Source organism: Chlorella variabilis, assembly GCF_000147415.1.
Source record: "Chlorella variabilis unplaced genomic scaffold CHLNCscaffold_20, whole genome shotgun sequence".
NCBI lineage: Eukaryota > Viridiplantae > Chlorophyta > Trebouxiophyceae > Chlorellales > Chlorellaceae > Chlorella > Chlorella variabilis.
In genome coordinates this window covers 821,254-842,926 of record NW_005435068.1, presented here as the reverse complement: position 1 = coordinate 842,926, position 21,673 = coordinate 821,254, and the positions used below count along the sequence as shown (strand labels likewise).

General features: G+C 64.8%; 5 protein-coding genes across 5 annotated transcripts; 2 read left to right on the top strand and 3 right to left on the bottom strand.

Annotated features, from left to right (window-relative positions):
• Positions 1 to 684: 684 nt before the first annotated feature.
• CHLNCDRAFT_138482 (hypothetical protein) lies at positions 685 to 3,521 on the bottom strand (the record flags this gene model as incomplete). Its single annotated transcript, XM_005844853.1, has 11 exons — positions 685 to 731; positions 1,025 to 1,205; positions 1,400 to 1,477; positions 1,920 to 2,044; positions 2,145 to 2,221; positions 2,336 to 2,417; positions 2,451 to 2,548; positions 2,624 to 2,786; positions 2,922 to 3,105; positions 3,188 to 3,258; positions 3,350 to 3,521. The coding sequence occupies 11 exons, from the start codon at positions 3,519 to 3,521 to the stop codon at positions 685 to 687; spliced, it is 1,278 nt and encodes a 425-aa protein (XP_005844915.1).
• Positions 3,522 to 6,604: 3,083 nt separating this feature from the next.
• CHLNCDRAFT_58774 (expressed protein) lies at positions 6,605 to 8,314 on the top strand (the record flags this gene model as incomplete). The annotated part of the gene is made up of 7 exons (XM_005844950.1): positions 6,605 to 6,728; positions 6,886 to 6,981; positions 7,136 to 7,261; positions 7,391 to 7,528; positions 7,658 to 7,828; positions 7,992 to 8,073; positions 8,250 to 8,314. Exons 1-7 carry the CDS (start codon positions 6,687 to 6,689, stop codon positions 8,312 to 8,314), a joined length of 720 nt encoding a protein of 239 aa, XP_005845012.1. The 5' UTR covers positions 6,605 to 6,686.
• A 2,171-nt stretch (positions 8,315 to 10,485) lies between these two features.
• CHLNCDRAFT_138478 (hypothetical protein) lies at positions 10,486 to 13,147 on the bottom strand (the record flags this gene model as incomplete). The annotated part of the gene is made up of 9 exons (XM_005844852.1): positions 10,486 to 11,061; positions 11,264 to 11,424; positions 11,574 to 11,685; positions 11,815 to 11,946; positions 12,120 to 12,212; positions 12,365 to 12,406; positions 12,522 to 12,587; positions 12,737 to 12,831; positions 12,985 to 13,147. 9 exons carry the CDS (start codon positions 13,145 to 13,147, stop codon positions 10,486 to 10,488), a joined length of 1,440 nt encoding a protein of 479 aa, XP_005844914.1.
• A 151-nt stretch (positions 13,148 to 13,298) lies between these two features.
• On the top strand, positions 13,299 to 18,384 carry CHLNCDRAFT_36718 (hypothetical protein). Its single transcript, XM_005844949.1, has 16 exons — positions 13,299 to 13,443; positions 13,535 to 13,590; positions 13,835 to 14,036; positions 14,217 to 14,371; positions 14,540 to 14,707; positions 14,894 to 14,994; positions 15,113 to 15,225; positions 15,581 to 15,664; positions 15,999 to 16,084; positions 16,252 to 16,354; positions 16,577 to 16,680; positions 16,798 to 16,899; positions 17,101 to 17,200; positions 17,369 to 17,563; positions 17,820 to 18,008; positions 18,197 to 18,384. The coding sequence occupies exons 1-16, from the start codon at positions 13,386 to 13,388 to the stop codon at positions 18,271 to 18,273; spliced, it is 1,893 nt and encodes a 630-aa protein (XP_005845011.1). The 5' UTR covers positions 13,299 to 13,385; the 3' UTR covers positions 18,274 to 18,384.
• Positions 18,385 to 19,187: 803 nt separating this feature from the next.
• On the bottom strand, positions 19,188 to 21,109 carry CHLNCDRAFT_138476 (hypothetical protein; the record flags this gene model as incomplete). Its single annotated transcript, XM_005844851.1, has 6 exons — positions 19,188 to 19,332; positions 19,490 to 19,647; positions 19,863 to 20,183; positions 20,388 to 20,576; positions 20,735 to 20,882; positions 21,105 to 21,109. The coding sequence occupies 6 exons, from the start codon at positions 21,107 to 21,109 to the stop codon at positions 19,188 to 19,190; spliced, it is 966 nt and encodes a 321-aa protein (XP_005844913.1).
• Positions 21,110 to 21,673: the final 564 nt, after the last annotated feature.

Sequence of the window (21,673 nt, the reverse complement as noted above, 5' to 3'; positions counted from 1 at the left end):
GGCAGAGAGGCCAAGAAGGCATCCACGTCCGCTCCGAGCCGAGCCTCCCAGTGATCACGTTTGCGTCCTTGCCGGTCGCCCCAGCCTAAGAAGCCGCTGGGTGCTCGCTCATCCTCGTTGTCATCCCTCTCACCCCGCCGCCTGGCCTGCCCTGGCACATTGAAGGGAGCTTGTTGTCCTGGTCTACTTGCACGGGATCTTTTTGGCTGTGGCCCGTCTAGAGGCCTGGGGGCCGTGGTCTTGCTAACCACCTTCACCCTAAAGTGGTGGCTCATGTCCTAGAAAGCATATTACGGTTGCTGGGATGCCAACAGAACAAACGGGAGGGAGAATGATGCATGATTGAGGATGATGTCCCCAATGACCCTCCAGGTGGGGGGCCATCATGCCCATCATGGGGCACATCCTTACCGGGAGGCCTACCTGTCCGGTGGGTGAAAAGTCAGTCTGCTGATATGAAAATATCTGCAGGCTGTTTGAATATCCGCGGGCGCGCTTTGATTGATTCGATCGTTCGAAAAAGTAAAATTTGTGGGTTGGGAATTGGGAATTGGGGTGGCAGGGGAGCTGTTCTGCTGTCACACCCTCAAGGCACCGCCGCCCAAAACTCCTCTTTGTGCGAGATTCTGATCGATGCACATTTCGCACATTTCACACGGCTCGTGGTGAAGAGAGAAGCACTGGCTAGGCGTTGCCGATGGCCGACTCGCCGCCGCGACAGTTCTGCAGCTCTGCGGCAGGTGCGGCGGCCGCCAAGAAGCGGTCGCCACCTGCCAGCTGAATCAGCTCTCCAGATGGCATGGAGTCAGAAGCGTTACTGCCGCCATGCGGAGTGTTGCAACTATCAGCATTTGCTTCAGTTGGTCACTACCCGTCAGGCCTTACAATCACGCATTCTCGTAGATCCCTTCTGTTGAGCGGCGACAAAAATCCCGCTCATTTGGGCACTGCCCAAATGCGGTGGCACCGCACCGCTCCCTTCCACAGAGGCACCCGCATCCGGTGGCTCAGTGCAAGGCCACACTCGCAATGCCCGCCACCGCCAGCACCAGTCCCAACGCTATCAGAAGCACGCCTCCAGCGCCCGCCCCACTCCACAGCCTCCAGTGCACCAGGCTCAGCGCCAAGCAGCCGGGCAGAACGCAGGCAATCACAGCCCCCGCTGTGGCGCCCAGCAGCTGCAGTGGCTTCCAGACTGATGGCAGCTGCATCAGGGGTGGGTGGGCAGGCGATAAGTAGCGGGGCTTCGCTGCTGCTGGTGGGGTTATTGGCCCTCTCCAGGATCTTGATGCTGAAGCTGCAGGAGCGTGGCGCGCTCCTCCCAAAAAGAGCAGCGGCGGCGGCGGCGGCGGCGGCGGCGGCAGCAGCGGCAGCAGCAGCAGCAGCAGCAGCAGCCCACCGAAACTGCCACGAGGTAGACCGCTGCGAGGATGCCATAGGTCAGCGCGTAAAACTGCCAGTCCCCAAACTCCTCGGCCTGCACGCCCAATGGAACGCCATTTGTCACACATTGAGCATGCAAGACCTCCTGCTGCCACAACAGCATACCCCCTGCAAGTGTCGGTACGATTGTCGGGGACGGCGCAGCCACGATGCACTGTCCCTCAATGGCTGCATCTGCAGCTGGGGGCATGAGCAGGTGCTTGGGTAATGTAGAGGGGCCTGGTTCGCAACGAATGCTGCTGCAAGCAGGAGTTCCGCGCTTCGGCAGCAACCTGCCTGGAGGGGAAAAGTGGCCAGCACTGAGAGCAGGAATGCGGCCCTGACAGCCAGCGCCAGTCCAGCCGCCAGCTGTGCATGGCTGCCTCCCAACAAGTCCCTGTCATAGGGGCCCCAGCTAAATGCAGTTGGAAGCTGAGCGTTGGATAGCCACTGGCTTGCGTGGATATCATGCTGCTTGATGGCGAGGTGTACCCCACCACACACCTTATGTTGGCCACGCTGAAACTGGAGAGCACGTTGTGGCCAATGCTGCCGCCAAACACGGCCTCGCTGCTTGCCGCCAGAACGAGTGTGACGGCCAGGCTGAGGACCAGGGCACCGCCTGCGTCGTTGATGGTGGCAGGGGAGCGGGGCAGCCATGATTGAGGTGAACTGAAAGAGAGGGGATGCAGGAAAGGGAATGGGCTGCATCAACCACACACCTGCCGTGTTCGTCATGCGGCGGGGCGAGGCAGGCGCCTCCAGCTCACGCAGAACAGAAAAGAAAGACATCTGGCACCTGCAGCAAGAAATCCAGAGGAGGCATTGTGGTGCGAGAGCAGTGCGCTTGGAGCTGCCTGGCATGCAGGCCGTCCTCGTGAACAGCCTGCTCAGCTGCCAGCAGTGCGCTCACATGAAGGCCATGATGAGCACCGGCAGCACCGCCGCCAGCTGCAGCATTGCGTGCTGCCAGGACTCGTGCAGCAGCTCCCACGCTGGCCATGGTCGCAACACACACGCTCGCCCACTCAGCGCCAGGATGGCAGCCAGGTACAGGGTGATGCTAGCCCACAGGGCCACCGCAGCAACTCCCAGAGCGCTGACCAGGGTTGTCTGCTTGAGCTGCCTGCAGTTGTAATGGATTAGCACCTTCTCACACGCCCAAACAGTCCTGCCAGCCAGGCGTTGATCAGCGGCCCACCTGAAGGAAAGCAGCGGTGCCAGGATGAGCAAGGTGAGCAGGCCCAGCAGCGTTGGGCGGCTCGAGAGCAGGGCGCGCAGCCAGGCGGGGACGCCGTTGCCCAGCCACTCGGCGTCTGGCACCACAGCATCCCCAGCAGCTATCACATAGACCACCATCATGCCTGGAGTGTGCAATGTGCAGGTAAACAAACCGTGGTTTTGATGTAGCACATGAGCACCGCATGAGCAAGCCGCCGAGCCAAGCTGGCATCATGCCAGTTCACCGCTATGCCAGCCAGCTACTGCGGCACACCCACCGAAGCAGTTGAGGACCATGAACACATCAAGCACCGCTGCCGCCCTGCGACCCAGCTGCGCCGCCAGCACGCCGCTGTAGGACAGCTGGGCCGTGGCGTGGGATGCCGCGGCCAGGCAGCGGCACGAGTACAGCATTAGAGCCGCAACTGCAAGGAAGGCGGCAGTGGCGGGCACTGCGCCAAGCTGCAGGAGCAGGGGCAGCGGGGTTGACATAGCAGGCTGGGTTCACTGCCACCGAATGCCCACATCCTCGTCCACAGCTCACCAGCAGGAAGGCGTGAGGCACGGCCACCAGCCCAGCGCCGAGGATCGACTTTGCCAGGCTCAGGGCGCAGCCTGCAGCACACGCCACACAGCAGGCTCGAGGACAGTTAGCCTGGCTGCTCTCAAGGGGCATGGCAAGCGCACCATTACGCATGTTCCAAACGCTGCTGGCCTGTAGTGCCCATGTGCCCCTCGCTGCTGGTGTCGAGGAATGGGAGCAGCTCCTCAAGCAGCTGCGGGTCTGTCTGGCTCGTTTCCCGTCCCATGCTGGCGGCGGGCGGCAGGGGCGACGCCACCAGCGGCGTGATGCCGGTGCCGTGGACTGCAGCGTTCATGGTGCGCCAGCAGTCACTGGGTAGCCAGCAAGCATAGGGAGGATTGGGCGAAGCGGAGCACGCGTGGCCGCGGCGGCGGCGGCGCTCACCTAGGGCCGTGCTTGTGAGGAGCGAAGGGCCTTGGACAGCAGGCGCTGGGCTGCCATGCGACTCGCGTATCCACAGCCTGGGCCTGTGGGGGCGGACAGGGCTGCTGGGGCCTTGGGCCTCGGTTTGAGCCTCCACCTCCGCCTCCAACGCCGCCTCCCTCTCTCTCCTGCTCGTCAGGATCTTGGATGTGAGCATGGGGAAGAGGAGAGGGGCGTGTGTGACGCCATGGTTCTCAACAGCTGGCGCCGGGCGTGCCAGCCTGGCACGTTGCGCCCGACGTGTGATTCTCACCCTCGCCGTCAGGGCATAGAATCACGGCGCAGCCCTTGATTGGCTGCTCACAGCGACCCCATGGCCCAGAACTTGCATCCATGGCACAGGGCGGCATGGTGCCGAGTGGCGGGGCAGCAGGCGCTCGGCGCTCGGCGCTTGCCGCCGCCTCGATGCCAGCCCCATGCACCTCACCCTTACATAAACCCACTCTCTATCCTTCGCCCATCGTACCCCATGTTGGAGCGCCTGTCAGAAGCGATCATGCTGGCCGCTCTGTCCTCCCCCAGCCTCATGGCTGCACAGGTGCACCCCCGGTACCTATCAGCGGCACCATCACGCCCTGGCACGGGGTGCAGCCACGCCCTCGGCTTGAAGCCTGAATAGGGCAGCTGGGGGTTGGGCGCTGAGGGCTTGCCGCCACGCTGCGCCTGCCGTGCGCCCGGCAGTTCGCGAGCCACCCAGGAAGGCTCCTTCTCGCTTGCCACAGCCTTCAGGCGCACTAGGTCAAACAAATACAAGAATTGTGATACGCTGTACAACAGATGGCTGGCTCGCTCGACAGTTGATAAATGTTGGAGCGTCTGAATATGCAAGGGAGGGTAGAAAGAGGGTAGAAAGAGGGTAGAAAGAGGGTAGAAAGAGTGAGCCGAGGACATCTCAGCACTACGGTGGCTGCAGCTAAACTGCTATGCGGCACAGGGCTCACAGCCAGCTGGTGGAAGCCCCTACCAAACTACTGCCCCAGCGGGCGGCCGCACTCCTGGCAGGCTAACGGGTCCAGGCGGCCCTGCACCCAGCACAGCCGCTCAGATACATCGCCTACTTTGGCTAACAGCTTGTCAAGCTTGGTGTCCAGCTTATGGATGTCCGATCTCACACTATCTATGTGCGATCGGACAAACCATACGGAGGTGCCACAAAAGCCCACGACCGTGAGCACGCCCGTGGTGATCTGGGCCAGGGAGAAGTGCACCGCGGAGCCGGGGCGCAGCATGGCCTGCAGCAGAGGAGGCCAAGGGATTGCTAGTATTGCCCTTGCAACGGATGCTGCGCGTCGAACCATGGGGATAAGGCACAGGAGGACAGACATGCACATACACTAGTGCATACCCTCTGCTGCTCACCGGCGCAGCCGTAGAGCCGCCGCCGTTGGCAGGTCCATCAGAGCCGTCGCCGCCGCCGCCGCCACCGCCACCGGCATTGCGCCCACCGCCGCCGCCCGCCGCGCCGCCGCCTGCCGAGGCCTGCGCCCGCGAATCCATTCGCGTGGCGCGCACGGGGGTCCTCATCGCGCGCCCTGCAGGCCCAAGTCGGTGTGGGATTGCTTTCGGTCGTCCGGGAGAGGCTCCGCAGGGAGCAACCAGCGGCTATGCTCGCCATCAAGCTCACCTTGAGGGGCCTTGGCGGCCATCAGGCGAGACGTCGAGCTCCCAGTGAAGGAAGCCACCCCCTGCAGCGCACACAGCGCCGTGGCCATTGCTAGCTGCTGTCCCCACGTGTTCAACAAGAGAGAAGAGCAGGAGGAGCGAGCGTGTGGGCGACTTTGGGATCAGCGCGCGACAGGTCGAAGGCAGAGAGAAAGGGAAGCCCACTGTAAGCCCCCGCTGTCAATTTGACAGGGTGGTGAGTTCTAGAAGAAGAAGGTTGAAGCCCCGCCCTTTCCCTGTTCAATGTGGAATGCAACGCCCTGCTGGCGGCTCCCTTGCAATCCCACCTGCCGCCGCCGAACTATCCTCCTATGTTGCTCTCGTCCAGTAGTAGCAGCGCAGAAGCAGTGCAGTTAGCAGGGACGTGAAGTGGCGATCACCACCACTGGGGTCTGAGGGGCGCGCTGCCTCGGCGACGTTGCCAGGCCGACGCCGGACGGCATTGGCCGTCACGCACAGTGGCAACTAAAGGATGATGGGAGAGGTGTGGGAGCCTGGTGGCCTCATTGGCAGTTCTGGTTCGCAGGAATAGGCGGTTAATGTTGCCGGCGCGGGGTGTGCCAAACACACCTGATGAAGACGGGGTGGAACATTACCCTGCTGCATCAAAAATCTGCTGAGGACTTTTAAGTGCAGAATCAGAAGCAGGGTGCAAGAGAGTGGAGGTTGGGGGAGGATTATGTGAAGGCGGGGTGGAATACGAAGCGTGCGGGGCCTGAGCTGCAAGCACCGCAGAGGCAAGGGTGGCGCAACAGGACCTGAGCTGGAGCCTCCAGCCCCGCCGCCAGCGCCGCCTCCCTCTCTCTCCTGCTCGTCAGGATCTTGGATGTGAGCATGGGGAAGAGGAGAGGGGCGTGTGTGACGCCATGGGTTCTCAACCGCTGGCGGCGGCAAGCCAGCCTGGCACGTCTGCGCCCGACGTGTGATTCTCACCACCACTCGCCGTCAGGAACACAGAATCACGGCGCAGCCCTTGATTGGCTGCTCACAGCGACCCCATGGCCCAGAACTTGCATCCATGGCACAGGGCGGCATGGATCTGAGATCTGAGTGGCGGCGGCAGCTGGCGCTCAGCTCTCGGCGCTGCCGCCGCCTCGACGCCAGCGCGCCAACCCTACATACCTCTGGTTGCTGCCATGCTTGATCAAGTGTTTCAATTGGATATTTATTACGCGATTTGACATCCTGGGACGCCTCCACCACGCCATCTGGTGCCACCTCCTGCGACAGCTGGCGAGGTCGCGGCCCGCAGGTGCACATGAAGGTTAGCCCCGCTACACGCTCAAAGCGCATTAAGCGTCCTCGCTGTTACATCAAACCGCTCTCCATCCGTCGCCCTTCGTACCCCGTGTCGGAGCTGCTGTCGGAAGCGATCATGCTGGCCGCTCTGTCCTCCCTCAGCCTCCTGGCTGCACAGGTGCACCCCCGGTACCTATCAGCGGCACCATCACGCCCTCGCACGGGGTGTTTAGTAGTGGCTGGCAGAACCCCTTGGTGGCCAGGGCTGGGCCACCGTTTCGGGCACTAACCATTACGGCGCCTCACTCTGACGTCGCTGGTTCCTTCAAATGCAGGCGCAGCCGCTGATGCGAGCTGTCCTGGCCGCGGCAGCAGTGCACGCCGCATGCCATGCTCCCGCCGCCGCATCTGCCGCTCAGTGCTTTCACCAGGTGGGTCCAGCGGCCTGCAACACTCCCAGCTGTGCGCACCTGGCATGCTGGTCATGATAACTCACCATCAAGCCTGGGCACTCCCGTGTGCGACCGGCCAATGCACTGCTTCAATTATCCTGCCGGCCCTCCCCCCCCGCCTGCGTGCCAACAGACTCAGCAGGCACGCTCCTGCATGACGCACCACAAGCTATGGACGGCAGTGGACATGGCGGGCGCAGACCCCGCCGTGCGCGCTCCCTGCTCCGCCGTCACGATGGCCCGCTCCCAGCTCCCGGTGGTGAGCCCGAGCACGGCCGTGGTTCCTCGTTCGGACCACCTGCATCATCGCTGCCGCCGTTCATGCATTTCTGCCTGCCTCGGCTGGTCTCTAGCTCAGCCCTGCTCACCCTCCCTCCCCATGGTGCAGGTTCGCAGCGAGGACAGCAAGGCCAGCTGCGGCGAGCTGCCGCACAGCCCCTACCGCAGCATCTTTGGCGGGCTGTGGCAGCATGGCGAGCCACACAACATTGTGTTTAGCGACGAGCACGGGTCGGTCACGAATGAGGTGGGCAAGGGCCTGGGCTGCAGGTAGAGCGGGGGGTGCTGCTACTGCGACCCACTCTCTTGCGCAGCTGGCATGAGGTTGTCGCCACAGCAGGCTCATCCAGGGCCAAGTGCCGCTGGCGTGGTGCAGGTAGAGAAGCTGCTGCTGGTGGCGGACGAGCTTGGAGGGTCTGAGGGAGTGTTCAAAGTGGTGGAGAGCTTTGGGGAGGGCCCGGAGTGGAGCGCCATGAATGTGTCCACCGCCCTCCGCTGCCTGGCCCGCGGGGCAGCCCACATGAGCAGCGCCGCCATCCAGCGAGAGGTGCAGCGCCTGATGCCCGCACATAATGGCACCGAGCTGGCTGCCTGCCTGCCTCATGCCTGCCAGCCGGCATGCATGCATCCCCGCTGGCCATGCCTCGTGTGCCCCTCGGGCATCTCATGCGCTCCCTCCGCGGTGCCGCCCTGCCCCGCCGCTGTTGCAGATCCTGCACCACCCTATCTTTGAGCGGCTGGTGGATGGAGCCAACCGCAAGGCCATCAGTATGACTGACACCGAGCTGGGAGGTGAGGGGAAGGGCCTCTGCTGCTACCCAACACAGGCCTGAGCCTATCATAGCAGGGTGACTGTAACACAGGTGCATAACACAGGTGAGCCTGCTGCCGGTTCAGCTGCCGGTGTGGTGCACACCAGACAGGCAGGTGGCTGACCTCAGCTTTCCGATCTGCTGTGCTCGCTGCAGAGGTGGCGCGAGCCTGTGCAGCCCTCCGGTGCAGCGGCAGCGCCCTCGCTCAGCGAGTGTGCTAGCGGGCTCTGCCCGCCAGGCCCACCCACGCAATGGGGCCACCCACAGCGGCCCATCCGCCACCGCCTTCGAGCCGCCCCTTCCCGCTTGCCCTGGGGAACGCCAATGCCCTATTCTTCCCCATTGTTGCCCGCACTTTGGAACTGCAAGCACTTGAACCGCCTACCTGAACCTCCCTTGGGGAGCACCCACCCCTCCGTCTTCCCTGGGGAGCAGAGTGACCTCAACATGTAATTTATGTGTTTGTGCGTGCACCATCCAACTGGCCCCTTTGGCTTGATCCATGCCTCCACTATTTTCATTTCATTTTCGCGAGGCACATTTTCATTGCTTGGCTATATATCTTGCCCACTGCCCATGGTTGTAACTGCCCATGTTGCCCTGCAACTCCATTTCATTTATTGTGTCTCTGCTATCAATTCGACAGGGTTAAATGTGAGCCAGTGGCTTAAGCCACTGTTTGATCCACCTGATGATTTGTTTGATCCAGGTGGTATCATCATGAATAAAAATGTAAACGACTGAACGATCAGATGTTGGGTGTTGCAGACCACTTGTTCCTCTTGCAGAATAGCATAATTCAACTTGTAAACAGTGTGAAATCCAAGAAATAAAAGCAGTTAGAGAGGAAGGGCGTGAGACACAATGAATAGTGGCAGCTCTAGCGGAGCGGCCAATTTACTACACATGCGGCACCATGGCGAGGGCGGGTGAGACGGTGAGGATGGTGAGCACGGTAGCAAATAGCCAGCACATGATGGCTAGGGCACACCAGGCCTGCACCTTGTGGACACCCAGCCCGCCAGCGATCCACAACTTGTCCAGTGCCCACATGGCCACCGGGTCTAAGGCCTCCACCAGCTTGCCGCCTTGTGCGCTGCGTGGGCTGCTGCTGCTCAGGCTCCCGCTGCCAGACGCACCAGCCGGCACGCCGCTGCCGCTGCTACTTGTGATCTGCCGTCGCTGCCGCGCCGCTGCTGCTTGGCAGTAAGTCTGCAGCACCACATACGTCGGCACCAGCCATCCCAGCAGCAGGTTCAAGAAAGTCAGCGCCGCGACGCACTGCTGGTGGCGGCCGCCAGGGGGATACCCCGGAGGCAGGATGCCCAGCGTGGCAGCTGACATGATGGCGTGGAAAGCCGAGAAGCGCCCCTCCATCAGCTGGTTGTCCAGCATCTTGCAAGGTGTCGTGGGGAAGGAGGCATGGAGGCGTCATGCACCTGGGATGGAGGCAGCACAACATCGGCCACGCAAGCTCACTAGTCCCGGCACACCGGGTGGCATGCACCGGGCTGCTGCGCACCGGCTGCATGCAGGCACGCGGGAGGTGCGTGATGGAGATTATCTGGCACACGTTGTGCACCGCCAGGTGGAGGGGCAGGTCGAGGGGCATGCTCGACCCGACGAAGAAGAGGCGGAAAGTGCCACTCCCTACACGCAGGCAACAGGGCGCGGGCGCTGGCCCCATCAGCGGGCCGCCAAGCGCTGGCGTCTGGCTGGGAAGTGAAGAGGGGCGGCTGCTGGCTGAACAAGCTTCCAAGGAGCAGCGCCAGGCAGGGAGTGGGGTGGCTGGCAACCACCTGCACGAGCCCCGCACTCACTCACCCAACAAGATGGCCACCAAGTTTCCGGCTGCACCGATGCCGGCTGCGGGCGTTTCCCGAAGCTGTAAATGCGCCAAGGCCTCCTCTGGTGCGATGGCAACCATCACCAGACGATGGGCGGCCACTATCCAGCCGCACCAGTGGTGGCAGCCGCGGCGCGCGGCCCACCCGTGCGCTGCCGGCAGAGCGGCGCTGGCGGCCAGCATGGTGCCGAGCCTCAGCTGGACGGCCGAGGTGCGGGGGGCGTCTGGCACCGTGGTCCACCTGAACCATGCGGCCAGGGTGATGGCGCAAGTGCAGAGACCAAAGTGTGCAACTTTCATGGCTCAGGCACAGCCAGGCGCGTAGGCGTACGGCCACCCAGAGTGCATGGCTCAAGGGAGAAATAGGAAAGGGCGGGGGACGGAATTAATTGTTTCCCCTGTGACTACGTCTGAAGGCATGTCCCGCCGACCCGGTGGCGGCGGCGGCCGTACCCTTGGGATCAGACACACCTCAATGGCTGACCCTCGCCGTGATTCGCAGAGTCTGATTACAGGAGGGTATGGCACCTAGGCAGCGGCTGCGTGTCACCAGTCCAGGGCCTCAAGGATGCGGGGCACCACGCCGGCCACCGCCACACCGATGGCGGAGTAGGCAAAGAAGCGGCTGGTGACATCCACATCCCAGGGCAGGCCCTGGGCATTGTGTGGCAGCTCCGCCAGGCGCGGGTCCACCGGCGACGCTGCTGCCTCCTCCGCAGCGGCCCCAGCCGCCGCCAGCCCCTCCGCAGCAGGGGCTGCGCCGCCACGCAGGGATCTGCGCCGCTGCCGCGCCGCCGCCGCCGCCGCCAGCTTGCCGTCCTGCTGCTGCAAAAAGCCATCCTGCTCCTCCTCCTGCTGGCTGTTCTTGCCCTTCCTGTGCTGCTGCTGCTGCTGCTGCTGCTGGGGCGGGGCCTTGGCCAGGTTGTGCACGGGAGGCTGCCACAGGCGGCGCACCGGGAGCGGGAAGAAGCGGTAGAGCAGCGGCAGCGCCGCCAGCAGGACCGCCCGCGACCCCTCCTTGAACGCGCCCACCACCACAAAGCCCACGCCCAGCCGCCGCGCCGCCCACAGCAGCCGGCTGCCCGCCAGCAGCCGGTCGCGGCCCGACCACAGCTCTGCCAGCTGCAGCGGGTGGAGGCGGGGGTTGCGGTGGGAGTGTTGGGTGCAGCGAGCAGGCGCGGGCGCAGCAGCGCTCGCGTGCTGCCCCCGAGGCTGGGAACGGAGGTGCAGAATGGGCGCAGCAGGGCCGGCTAGGGGAGAGCCTCGTGCGGCCCCGCCTCGCCTGGATGCCCGGCTGGTGGGCGTGCGGCGAGATGGCGGCCACCCCTGCCACCACGCCAAACATGGAGCCCATGAAAGATGTGGTGAACTCGTAGGAAGGCGTGTGGGCCAGCGGGCGCGGGTGCAGGCGCAGCAGCACCAGGGAGGCGGCAGCGGCGTGCACCACCGCTTGCGGACCCGCCAGCACCCAGCGGCTCAGGTGGCCTGCATGCGCGGGGCGGGGCCACCAGCAAGGCCAGCCAGCAAGCAGTCGGGCGCCATGCGGGGCCGTGCCACACGGGGCCGCCGCGGGAGCCGGCGGCGGCACGACAGCCCAGTGCGCCATGCGGGCGTGCCACGACAGCCGGGCACACCTTCGATGGCGATGAAGCAGACCAGGACCGCCAGCCCCGCCACCGCGCCTGCCAGGATGTCGATGGGAGTGTGCAGGCCCAGGTAGAGGCGGGAGGCTGCAATCCACATCACCTGCAACCACAGAAGGCCCCACGCGGTCGGCCAGCCAGGCGGGCATGAGCGTGCGCAGGGCATGAGCGGCGCTTGAACACAGGCCGGGGATGATGGGCGCCATGTGCAGCACAGCCAGCGCAGGCTCACCCAGAGGGCGACCAGGCAGTACAGTATTGCTGCGGTACCAGCAGCGATGAGCTGGCGGTCGTACAGGTACCACACAATCATGTAGTTGAGGCACAGAGTGTTGAGCGTGTGGCTGCTGGGCAGGCCATACTCCTGCGGGCAGGGGGGGCAGGCAGCGGCAGGCGGCGGCAGCGCTGAAATGGAGCCGCAAAAACCAGAAGAAGAGGCGCTGAAAGCCAGCAAGAGGGCCTCCATTTCTCCAAGGTGTCCCCCCCCTCTTCCAGCTAGCCGGCAAGCCAACCAGCCCCACACCACCCGCACCGCACCTTGGCATTCAGCTCCACCTCCTCATCTGAGGCCCCCAGGAACTTCAGCCGCTGCTTGCCGTAGCTGACGCTGAGGGGGCGCGGCGAGCACACCTGCAAGCAGCGGCATGGTGTGCAGGCAGCCTGTGATGCTGGCGGTGCTGCCGTGCTTCCCATGTCCACCCATCATCCCCTGCCTCACATTCACCACACTGCAGCACCAGTGCAAGTGCAGCAAGTAAAAAAACACAGCAGCAAGCACACACCAGATCCTTGATGGCATTGCCCACATACAGCGCCAGCGCCATCTGCAGAGGCCGGGGGAGCCCAGAGGCAAACGATACAGTCAGGATGCGAGGTACAAAGGGAGGCAAGCGGGGATGCAGGTGGTGCAGCAAGGCCGGCCAATGGCAGTCAGCGCACCAGGCACACAAGGTCTCGCCCCAGCTCGGGCAGCCCCAGCCAGAACAGCATGGGCAGGAAGGAGGCCTGCAGGCACCGATGCAGCTGCTTGTCAGCAGGAAGGGCAACAGCCGGCGCCAGGTGCAGCGGCGCAGGCGGGGCTGGCAGCGTGCAGCCCGCTGGCTGACTGTGGTTGGCTGGCTGTCCCTGGCTCCAGGTTTCCAGCGGGGCCTCACGTAGAAGGTGACGGACACGCTGTGGCTGGACTTGGTGAAGAGCTGCGTGAGCCAGGGCGACTGCCAGCGCTGCGCCGCCAGGACGAGGTCGAGACCTGCAGGGATGGGGTTGATGTGTTGATTTGAGGGGGGGCCGTCGAGCAGGAAGATGCATAGGTCAAATGCAAAAAAACGGCGCAGGAACAGGTGAGGTGAGGCCAGGGGGCCCGGGAGTGTCTGCACGTCGGCCGTGCCGCCGCCCGCCGCACCCGACTCGACGTGGTGGATTGCGTGCGGGCGCAGCCAGGCTCGCACGGGCGTGTGCAGGCGTGGGATCATCACGAGCGTCAAGAAACCAGCAACCAAGACAAGGCAGAGGGCCGTGAAAGCCCCTGTGGCCGCCTGGCCCAGTGTCTGCGCCAGCTCGTCCATGGCGGCAGGTGAGGGATCTGACCTCCCTGTGGCCGCAGGCAATGGCAGGGCGGGTTAGCCGACAGCAATTCAAGCGTTTGGCACGCTGGCGGCTTTCCTCAGCCCTCGACCCAGATGAATGCGGCCTGTGCGGGCTGCAAGTTGCAGGTGCGGCAGTGCTGCATTCATCGGGGGGGCCCCCCTGCTAGATTGAGCGCCCACTCCCAGGCCAGCCTTCCTTCGCCCACCATCGCACAGGATGCCGGTCTTGGGCGTGAACAGGGACAAGCTGTTTGAGGCTCTGGGCCAGAAATTCAGTAAGCGGATGGGGCATGGCAGTGCATGGCTCACTTGCAAGTGGGCGCTCGCCCAGGCGCGCCTAACGCCGCGCGGCACGCTGCTATGCAGCCGAGGAGGAGTTCGAGGAGCTGTGCTTCGAGTATGGCATCGAGCTGGACGATGTGGTGGGTGGCGGCAGCTGCGACGCCCTGTGCCACCGCTGCCGCCAGCTTTTGGCTGCCTCATCCTCCTGCTCATCCATGCCCTGCTCGCTAATGGCTGCATCTAGCTGCTCCTGGGCACACTGTCAGAGCCTCGCCGTATCACGGCCGCAGCTGCCAAACCTTCTCCCCACTCCCACACAACCACCGCCGCCCAAAAGCTGCACATCCTCAACCACCACTCGCCACTGTTGCTGCTGTGCTGCAGACCAGCGAGAAGGAGATGCTGCGCAAGGAGCTGCAGGGCAGTGCCAACGCGGACGTGAGCGGGGCCAGCGAGGAAGTGATCTACAAGATCGACATCCCCGCCAACCGATACGACATGCTGTGCCTGGAGGGCATCGCCCGCGCCCTCAACATCTTCCGCCAGCGCCAGGCGCCGCCGCTGTTCCGCCTGGCAGACATGGCGGGTGCGTGGCGGGCCGCGGGCATGCCGCAGTTGGCGGGTGGCGCAGCGCGGGCTGGCGGCTGGACGGCGGGAGTGTTGTGGACCAGGCATCGGCTGCTCGGCACAGGCCACCACCACATCATGCTGCTGGTCGCACCTCACTCGTGCCCCCTGCCCCCCGCTCCCATGCTGCGTGCTGCAGGCAAGCAGCTGCAGCGCATGGTGATCAAGCCAGAGACGGCGCTGGTGCGGCCGTTTGTGGTGTGCGCCGTGCTGCGCGGCGTGCGCTTCGATCCAGTGCGCTACAACTCATTCATAGACCTGCAGGCGAGTGCCGGGGAAGCGCGGCTTTTAGCAGTGCATTGGCTTTGGGGGCGGCCGGAGGGGCTTTGGAAGGCGGCATATGTGCTCCTGCAGTTGCAGGAAGGGGCACGGTATCTGCCAGCAGCAGGATGGTCTGGGCCTGCCGCAGCAGTTCCTCTCACCAGCTGCACACGCTCCTTTCTTCCCCCGCCTCCCCTGCAGGACAAGCTGCACCAGAATGTGTGCCGGCAGCGCACGCTGGTGGCCATTGGCACGCACGACCTGGCCAAGGTGCAGGGACCTTTCACCTACGAGGCGCTGCCGCCGCAGGACATCCGCTTTGTGCCGCTGAAGCAGACGCAGGAGTTTGATGCGGCGGGGCTGATGCAGGTGGGGCGCGTGTGTGTGTTGAGTGGTGGGTGGCGGCGGGGGCATAGTTGCTGCATGCAAGGTCAGCCGCGCCCCAGCCGCCAGCCAGCCAACCAGCCTCGGACGCACGATGCCAGCAGCCAGCGCCCCGAGCCAATGGCTGCCATTCCCCAGCAAGTCCACCGTCCCCGCCCCCACCCCCTGCAGCACTACCTGGCCAATGACCAGAAGCTGAAGAAGTTTGTGCCCATCATCCACGGCTCGCTCGTCTACCCCGTCATCTACGACGCGCAGCGCAGGGTGCTGAGGTGAGGCTGGGCTCTGCGCCTCGCCTCCCCGGGCATCGATCCTGCCGCCTCGCCGACGTGCCCGTGCCCGTGCCCAAGCCCGCCGCCGGCTGGCGCCTGCCTGCCTCCCTCCCTGCAGCCTGCCCCCCATCATCAACGGCGCCCACTCCGCCATCTCACTCGATACGCGGGACGTCTTCATCGAGTGCACCGCCACAGACCTCAACAAGGCCAAGATGGTGCTCAACACAGGTGGGAGCGGAGGGGCTGGAGCTGGGTGGACAGGGTAGGCCTGTCGAGGAGTCCAGGCCCGCCCAGCCTCCATGCCAGCCTCGAGGCACCGCACCGCAGCAATTAAGCCGGTGTGCCGGCCCCTCCATGGCCGGGACATGACTACACGCTGCGAACAGCAACCCGTGCCACTGTCTGGCTGGGGGCGCTCCCTTCATTGAGCTCCCGGTCCTGTATTGTGGCGCATACCAGTGCTCCTCAGTCACGCACCAGCATTGGAGCCGGCATGGCGGCTGCAACACTGGCTGTGCACATGAACCCCTGTCCTGCTGCGTGGCTCCTAATCTGCACGTCCGCTGCTTGCTGATGGGCGCAGTGGTGGCCATGTTCTCCCAGTACTGCGAGCGGCCGTTCGAGGTGGAGCCAGTGGAGGTTGTTGACGCCCTTGGGAACACACACGGTGGGTGCCCTGCTGTGCCGTTGCTTGCCGTTGTACTGGCTGGGATGCCAGCCTCGCCCTGCGCTATGCACCGCAGCAATTAAGCCGGTGTGCCGGCCCCTCCATGGCCGGGACATGACTATATGCTGCGAACAGCAAACCTGCGTCGCTTGTCTGGCTGGCGGCGCTCCCTGCTGAGCCTCCGGTCCTGTATTGTGGCCCACAGTCCCTGCTGCCCGCTGCTCATGCTGCTGCCCCCATGGGGCCCCCTTCAATGCACACATCGACCCTGTCGCAAGTCCTGCTTGCCTGACGCCTGCCTGCGCGGGGCCCGTGGTGGTTTGTGGCGGTGCAGTGTACCCGCAGCTTGACACGCGGCAGATGGAGGTGGCGGTGCCATACATCAACGGCTGCATCGGCACAGACCTGGCGGCAGACAAGGTGGGCTCCCAGCGCGGCCTGGTGGTTGACGTGCGCTGGGTGCAGAGGTGTCGAGGGCTGAACGTGCAGACCAGCTTTGCTGCTGTGTGGGGGACCCGGGCGTGCCGCCTCCGTCTCATGCATCCTGCCTGCCTGCCGCCGCGCCTGCCCATCGCCTGTCGCCGCAGATTGCGCAGCTCCTGAGCAAGATGCAGCTGACGGCGACGCCCGCGGCAGACGGCAGCAGGGTGTCGGTGCAGGTCCCCATCACGCGCAGCGACGTGCTGCACGGTGAGCAGCTGCCCAGCCTCACACGCCGGCAGTTGCCCAGCCGTCTGGCCACCAGCCTGTCGTCTCGGCAGGCCACGCGTGACGTCTCCGCACGGCGTGGCTGCCCCTCTCCTCGCCACCAGCGTTGCGCTCTTCTTCGCCCCGCCTTGCTGCTCCCGCATGTGCTCACGCATGCAGCGCTCACCCGCCGCCTGCTACCGCCCCGTCCTCCGCTGGCCGCAGCCTGCGATGTGATGGAGGATGTAGCCATCGCCTACGGCTACAACAACCTGGTGAAGAGGGTGCCCAAGACGGTGACGGCGGGCAAGGAGCTGCCGCTCAACCAGGTGTGTGTGTATGCCTGTGTGGTTGCAGGCCCGCCTCATGGAGTGAGTGGCGGCGGAAGCCAGCGGCGGGAAGCCCAGCTGTTTTGGTGCCCATGTATCCTTCACCCGCTCCTGCAGATGTGTGAGCTGCTGCGGGGGGAGTGTGCCATGGCTGGCTTCACCGAGATTCTCACCTGGGCGCTCTGCTCACATGCCGAGAACTTTGGCCAGCTGCTGCGGGTGAGGGCTGCGACCAGGTTTCAAGGCAAAAGGCGGCCGAGCGGGGCAGGGGATTGGGCTGCCAGATCCCACTGCCGCTGCCCTGCTTGTTTGGCTTCTTGCCCTCCTTTGGGCAGGCCTGTGTGCCGCTCGGACCCGGGCTGCTCAGCAAAAGGGCTGCTCCGTTACAGGGTGTGCCGTGCCGCTCCCGCTGCCGTGCAGCACGACGACGGCGACACGGCGGTGTGCATCGGCAACCCGGCCACTGCGGAGTTCGAGGTCTGCCGCACCAGCCTGCTGCCCGGAGCGCTCAAGACGCTAGGTGGGCGGGGCGGGATATCGGCCAGGATGGGTATCGCAGATGGCAGCACAGAAGCCCGGACATGGCGCGCCTGCACACCGGCACTGCTGCTCGCCCTCCCCGCCCTCGCCACCTCCTTGCTGGCCACCCCGCCCACCCAATGCTGCTGTGACTCTTGTGTTCGCGCAGGCTCCAACCGCGACGCCCCGCTGCCTGTGAAGCTGTTTGAGGTGTCTGACGTCATACTGCTGACGGGCAGCAAGGGGTGCGGCGCGGCCAACTGCCGGCGCCTGGTGGCGGTGCTGTGCGACCGCGCCGCCGGCTTTGAGGTCATCCACGGCCTCCTCAACCGCGTGATGGAGGTGCTGGGGGTGCCGCACTCGGGTGAGTACTGGGCGAGACGGCGTGCGTGGCTGGGTGGGTATGTGGGCTGGGGCGTGGGGCGGCGGCAGCGCGGGCGGAATGGGTGAGCGGTATGTGTGTGTGAGTGTCTGCGGTGTGAGGCGCAGGGAAGTGGATGGCGCTGGGCTGAGCTGCTGCCTTCCCACCTGCACGCATCAAGCCTGCCTGCCGTCCCTCGACCGCCCGCCTGGCCACCCTCCTGATCACCTGCTCGTGCCCCCACTGTCCCCCTGCGCAGGCGACGCTGACCCGGCGGCGGAAAAGCAGCGGCAGCGGCTGGGCGGCGGGTACGACTGGCGGGCGGCCGACGACGCGCCCACGTTCTTCCCGGGGCGCCATGCGGGCGTGTACTTCCGCGGCACTCGTGTGGGCGAGTTCGGCATCATCCACCCCGACGTGCTGGTGGCATTCGACATCATCAACCCAGGTGGGAGCCGGCACCGGCGGCAGCAGTAGAAGTTCGCGTAACGGGGGCAGGCTGGGGGCGGATGGCAAGCGGGGGTGATACCGGAGTGGTTGTGGGGTGGGGCGCTGCATCCCTTCCGGCCCACCACTTCTGCTGCACCCTTTCCCATTCCGCTCATTTGCTGCCCGATTCTATCATCCTGCCTGCAGTTGCGGCGATGGAGCTTGACCTGGAGCCCTTCTGCTTCGACCAGCTTGGCCGCCAGCTAGAGACACAGATACTGTGACCCTGCCCTTTTGGCGGCAGCAGCAGCAGCAGCGACAGCGAGTGCGTACTGCAGCCCTTGACCATGTCCATTTCATTCTCTTGCTATTCACTCTGTGAGGAGCAAACGTTACACGCTACGCAACATCAGTTGGGGTTGGGAAGGGGGGATATATGACATAGACGTGGGGACATAAGGGGGCAGGGACATTTGGGGCAGCAGACAGACACATAAGCAAGAGCAGGAGACGGAAGGCTTAGGGATAAGCTGGACAAGGTGACAGGGAGAGGAGAGCTATGGCACGAACGCTACGAGCGGGCGCCGCACTAGCGAGGCAGGAATCCATTGTGGCCATTGTTGGGGGAGCAGGTTGTGAGAAACTAGAGACGTAGCCAGCAACAAAGAGCACAAGAAGAAGGAAGTTGAGAAGACAGCCAGCAATAGAGAAGCAGTACTTGAGGATTCAAGGGAGGGAATACAGCGTTCAGGTCCTGGAGGGTTTGTCTTCAAAGAGGAATTGGGGTGTAGGGGAGCAGGTTTCGCCGTGGAGAGCCGATAGGGCGGGCGATCTGTTCCGTGGCACGCTGGACGCGATGTGCGTGGGCTCTAGAAAAGCGGGGCAGCTAGGGCTGCGCTAGGGAGGATGGGGATGAAATAGAGCGAAGGCTGGAGCGGGGTGGAGGGGCAAGCGCCCCGAGGCAGAGAAGAGGAAGAGGAGCAGGGGAAGGGATTCGATGTATCGCATGCATTGAGAGATGATGAATTGAGGCAGCGGCGCTTTGCGACGTGCCCGCCATGAATGGGCGTACAAAGGTGGTGGTACCCAAGAGGAATAATAGGGGTAGCAGCATTCGACAAACAGCATTCAACAGAGCCTACAGCTAATGTTGATCGGAGCTACTGTTGGTTGGAGCACGCGGCCTGCTGCAGCCGTGTCACTCGGCAGCCTGCTTGCGACGGGCGCGGGCTGTCAGATGGAATGTGGCCGCCAGCCAGCCCCAGAGCAGCACGGTGAAGGCGGCAAAGAGGGGCCCGCTCAGGAAGCGCTGTCCGGTTGCCGGCGAGCTCCCGAGGAACATGCTGCAACCACGGGACGAAGCAAGTGCGGGCATACGGCCATTGGACGAGCGGTGCCGCCTGCGCCCCCTGCCCTGCCTCCACACCCTCCCGCACCCCCCAATCTGTGCCGCACGGCAGGCCTGCCTGCGCTGCCTCCCCCCCATCTGCGCCGCCGCACCTGAGCATCTGCGCCCAGCCGAAGCAGGAGGCGCCCCAGAGGGAGCCGGTGAGCCAGATCCAGTCCCGCGTCCACAGCGCGCGCGGCACCATGAGGCCGTTGCCCGCAGCAGCCAGCAGGATGGTAGCCAGCGACAGGCCGGGCAGGCTGGCAGGGTCCTGCAAGGCAGGGGAGGCAGGCAGGGGGCGCAGCGGAGCGGGTGAGGTGAGGTGGCAGGGGCATGTCGGCCGGTCCAGTCACTGCAGCGCGACACAGGGCACCGACGTGTTGCAAGCGGGCTCCCGGGCAGCCTCCGATGCTGCTTCCAACCAGGCGCACTGATGCGGCAACCAGGCGCCCCCCACGCACCCGCCCCTCCCACCCGCAAGCCTACCTGGAAGTTTCGAACCAGCTGAGAGATGGGCTGCAGCATGAACAGCGCGGTGGCTGTCCAGGCGCTCGCGGCAGCCCAGAGGCCGCGCAGCGGGGCGGGCAGCCAGCCCAGCGACTCGAGGGCGACCACCGCGCAGCCGGCCGCCAGCGTGAGCTGCCAGGGCAGCATGCTGGTGGAGTGCGGCTGGAAGGTGGCCCACAGGACCTGCGGCACGCCCGCCAGCCCCGCCAGGCCCAGCACCTTCTGCCACGTGCCCCACAGCTGCTGCCCCGCCTTGCTGCCCTCCAGCCGGCCGGACAGCTTCAGGCCGGTGAGGATCGCCTGCAGAAAGCACGGTGCCGAAACAAAGGGGGTGAGTCAGCTGGCGGCCAGCACAGCACGGCTATCTCGCCACACGAAAGCGCCACACTCAGCCCGCACGCAGTGCGCACAGCCAAGCACGCACGCTCAGGCAAGGCAGCTGCCGCAGTCCTGCACCCCGCTTGTCCCACAGCTGCGCGTGCGGGATGCAGGCGGGCGGCTCACCTGCAGGCCGACCACGACCGCCAGCCCAGCGTACACGGCGCGCGGCATGAACCCCGCCACCCGGATCTGCGTCAGCACCGCAAAGCTGCTGGCGATGCCCAGCGCCTGCACGACTACCGCATTCTTCTCAAACTTGGATGCAAAGTAGGAGAGCAGCAGCGTGTTGCCGCCCAGGCCGGTCAGGTAGCTCTGCAGCCAGTTGTTTGCGGGGAGGGGCAAGGGGAGGGAGGGCAGCAGAGAGTGGGCATGCTGGGCTGCAGCCCGGGATGGGAGGGAAACTCTGGCTGCACAGGCAGGCATTGGAGCAGCTGCGGCTCTCTGGCGCTTTGCTGGCTGCCCGAGCGCACCAGCCAGGAGAGGACGGCCAGCGCGGCGGTGTTGCCTGACGCCAGATTGACGTAGTTCTTTGCCAGCTGGGGCAGGAAGAGGAAGAGGAAGGGGATGGTGGAGAAGCTGACCATGCGGTCTGTGAGGGCGCCCCACTGCTCCCCGGCGCTGCACACAGGCGGGCGGCAGGGTGCGGCACGGTCAAGGGGCCGCGTGGGTGACAACACCGAGGGCCTTGGTCAACGTCAGGGCATGGCATCACAGAGTGCAGGACAAAAGAAGTGTGCATGCGGTTGGGTGGCCCAGTGGAGCTGGCACTCACGGTGGGCCCGACGGACGCGAGGGACGCGCTTCTGGAGCCGCGAGGTCGCTAGCGCCGCCGGCACTGACCCCATCTCCCGCAGAGGCCGCCCTGGGTAGGAGCACCCGCCTCGATCCCGCATCCCTGGGCGCCAGAGCTGCGTTGCTGCGCTGCGGGGGCAGGCTGCGTTGCACCCAGCGTTTTTGTGCCCCCGCGCTGCATGAGGTCGCCTGGTGCAGCTCCTCGGCGCTGTCCACCAACCGCATCCCTCTACTGCCCAAAGCCGCCAGGCTCATGACAAACTGGCAGTCAGGAGAGGCGTTGCATCACAGCGGTGCAGGAGGCCCGAGGAAGCGTTTGTGAAGTCCGAACAGGATGTAACACACAATCCTGAGTACGGATGGAGTTGGCGCCAACCAACTACGGCCGAGTTGTGATTTGCCAGAATCGCCGATCTGGCAGGCGCCGGCGCGCGTCCGCTATCTGCACTGCTGGGCCAACCCCCTTTTGCTGAATTTTTTACGGGCATTGCATGGGTTTCAAGCATAGCAAGTCAAACTGGAAACCAAAGAAAAGGCATCGGACCGCAAGGGGGCTTGCCCGGGGGGGGGGGGGGGGGGGCAGCTCCAGTCAGGTCGATAACGAACGCCATCTAGAG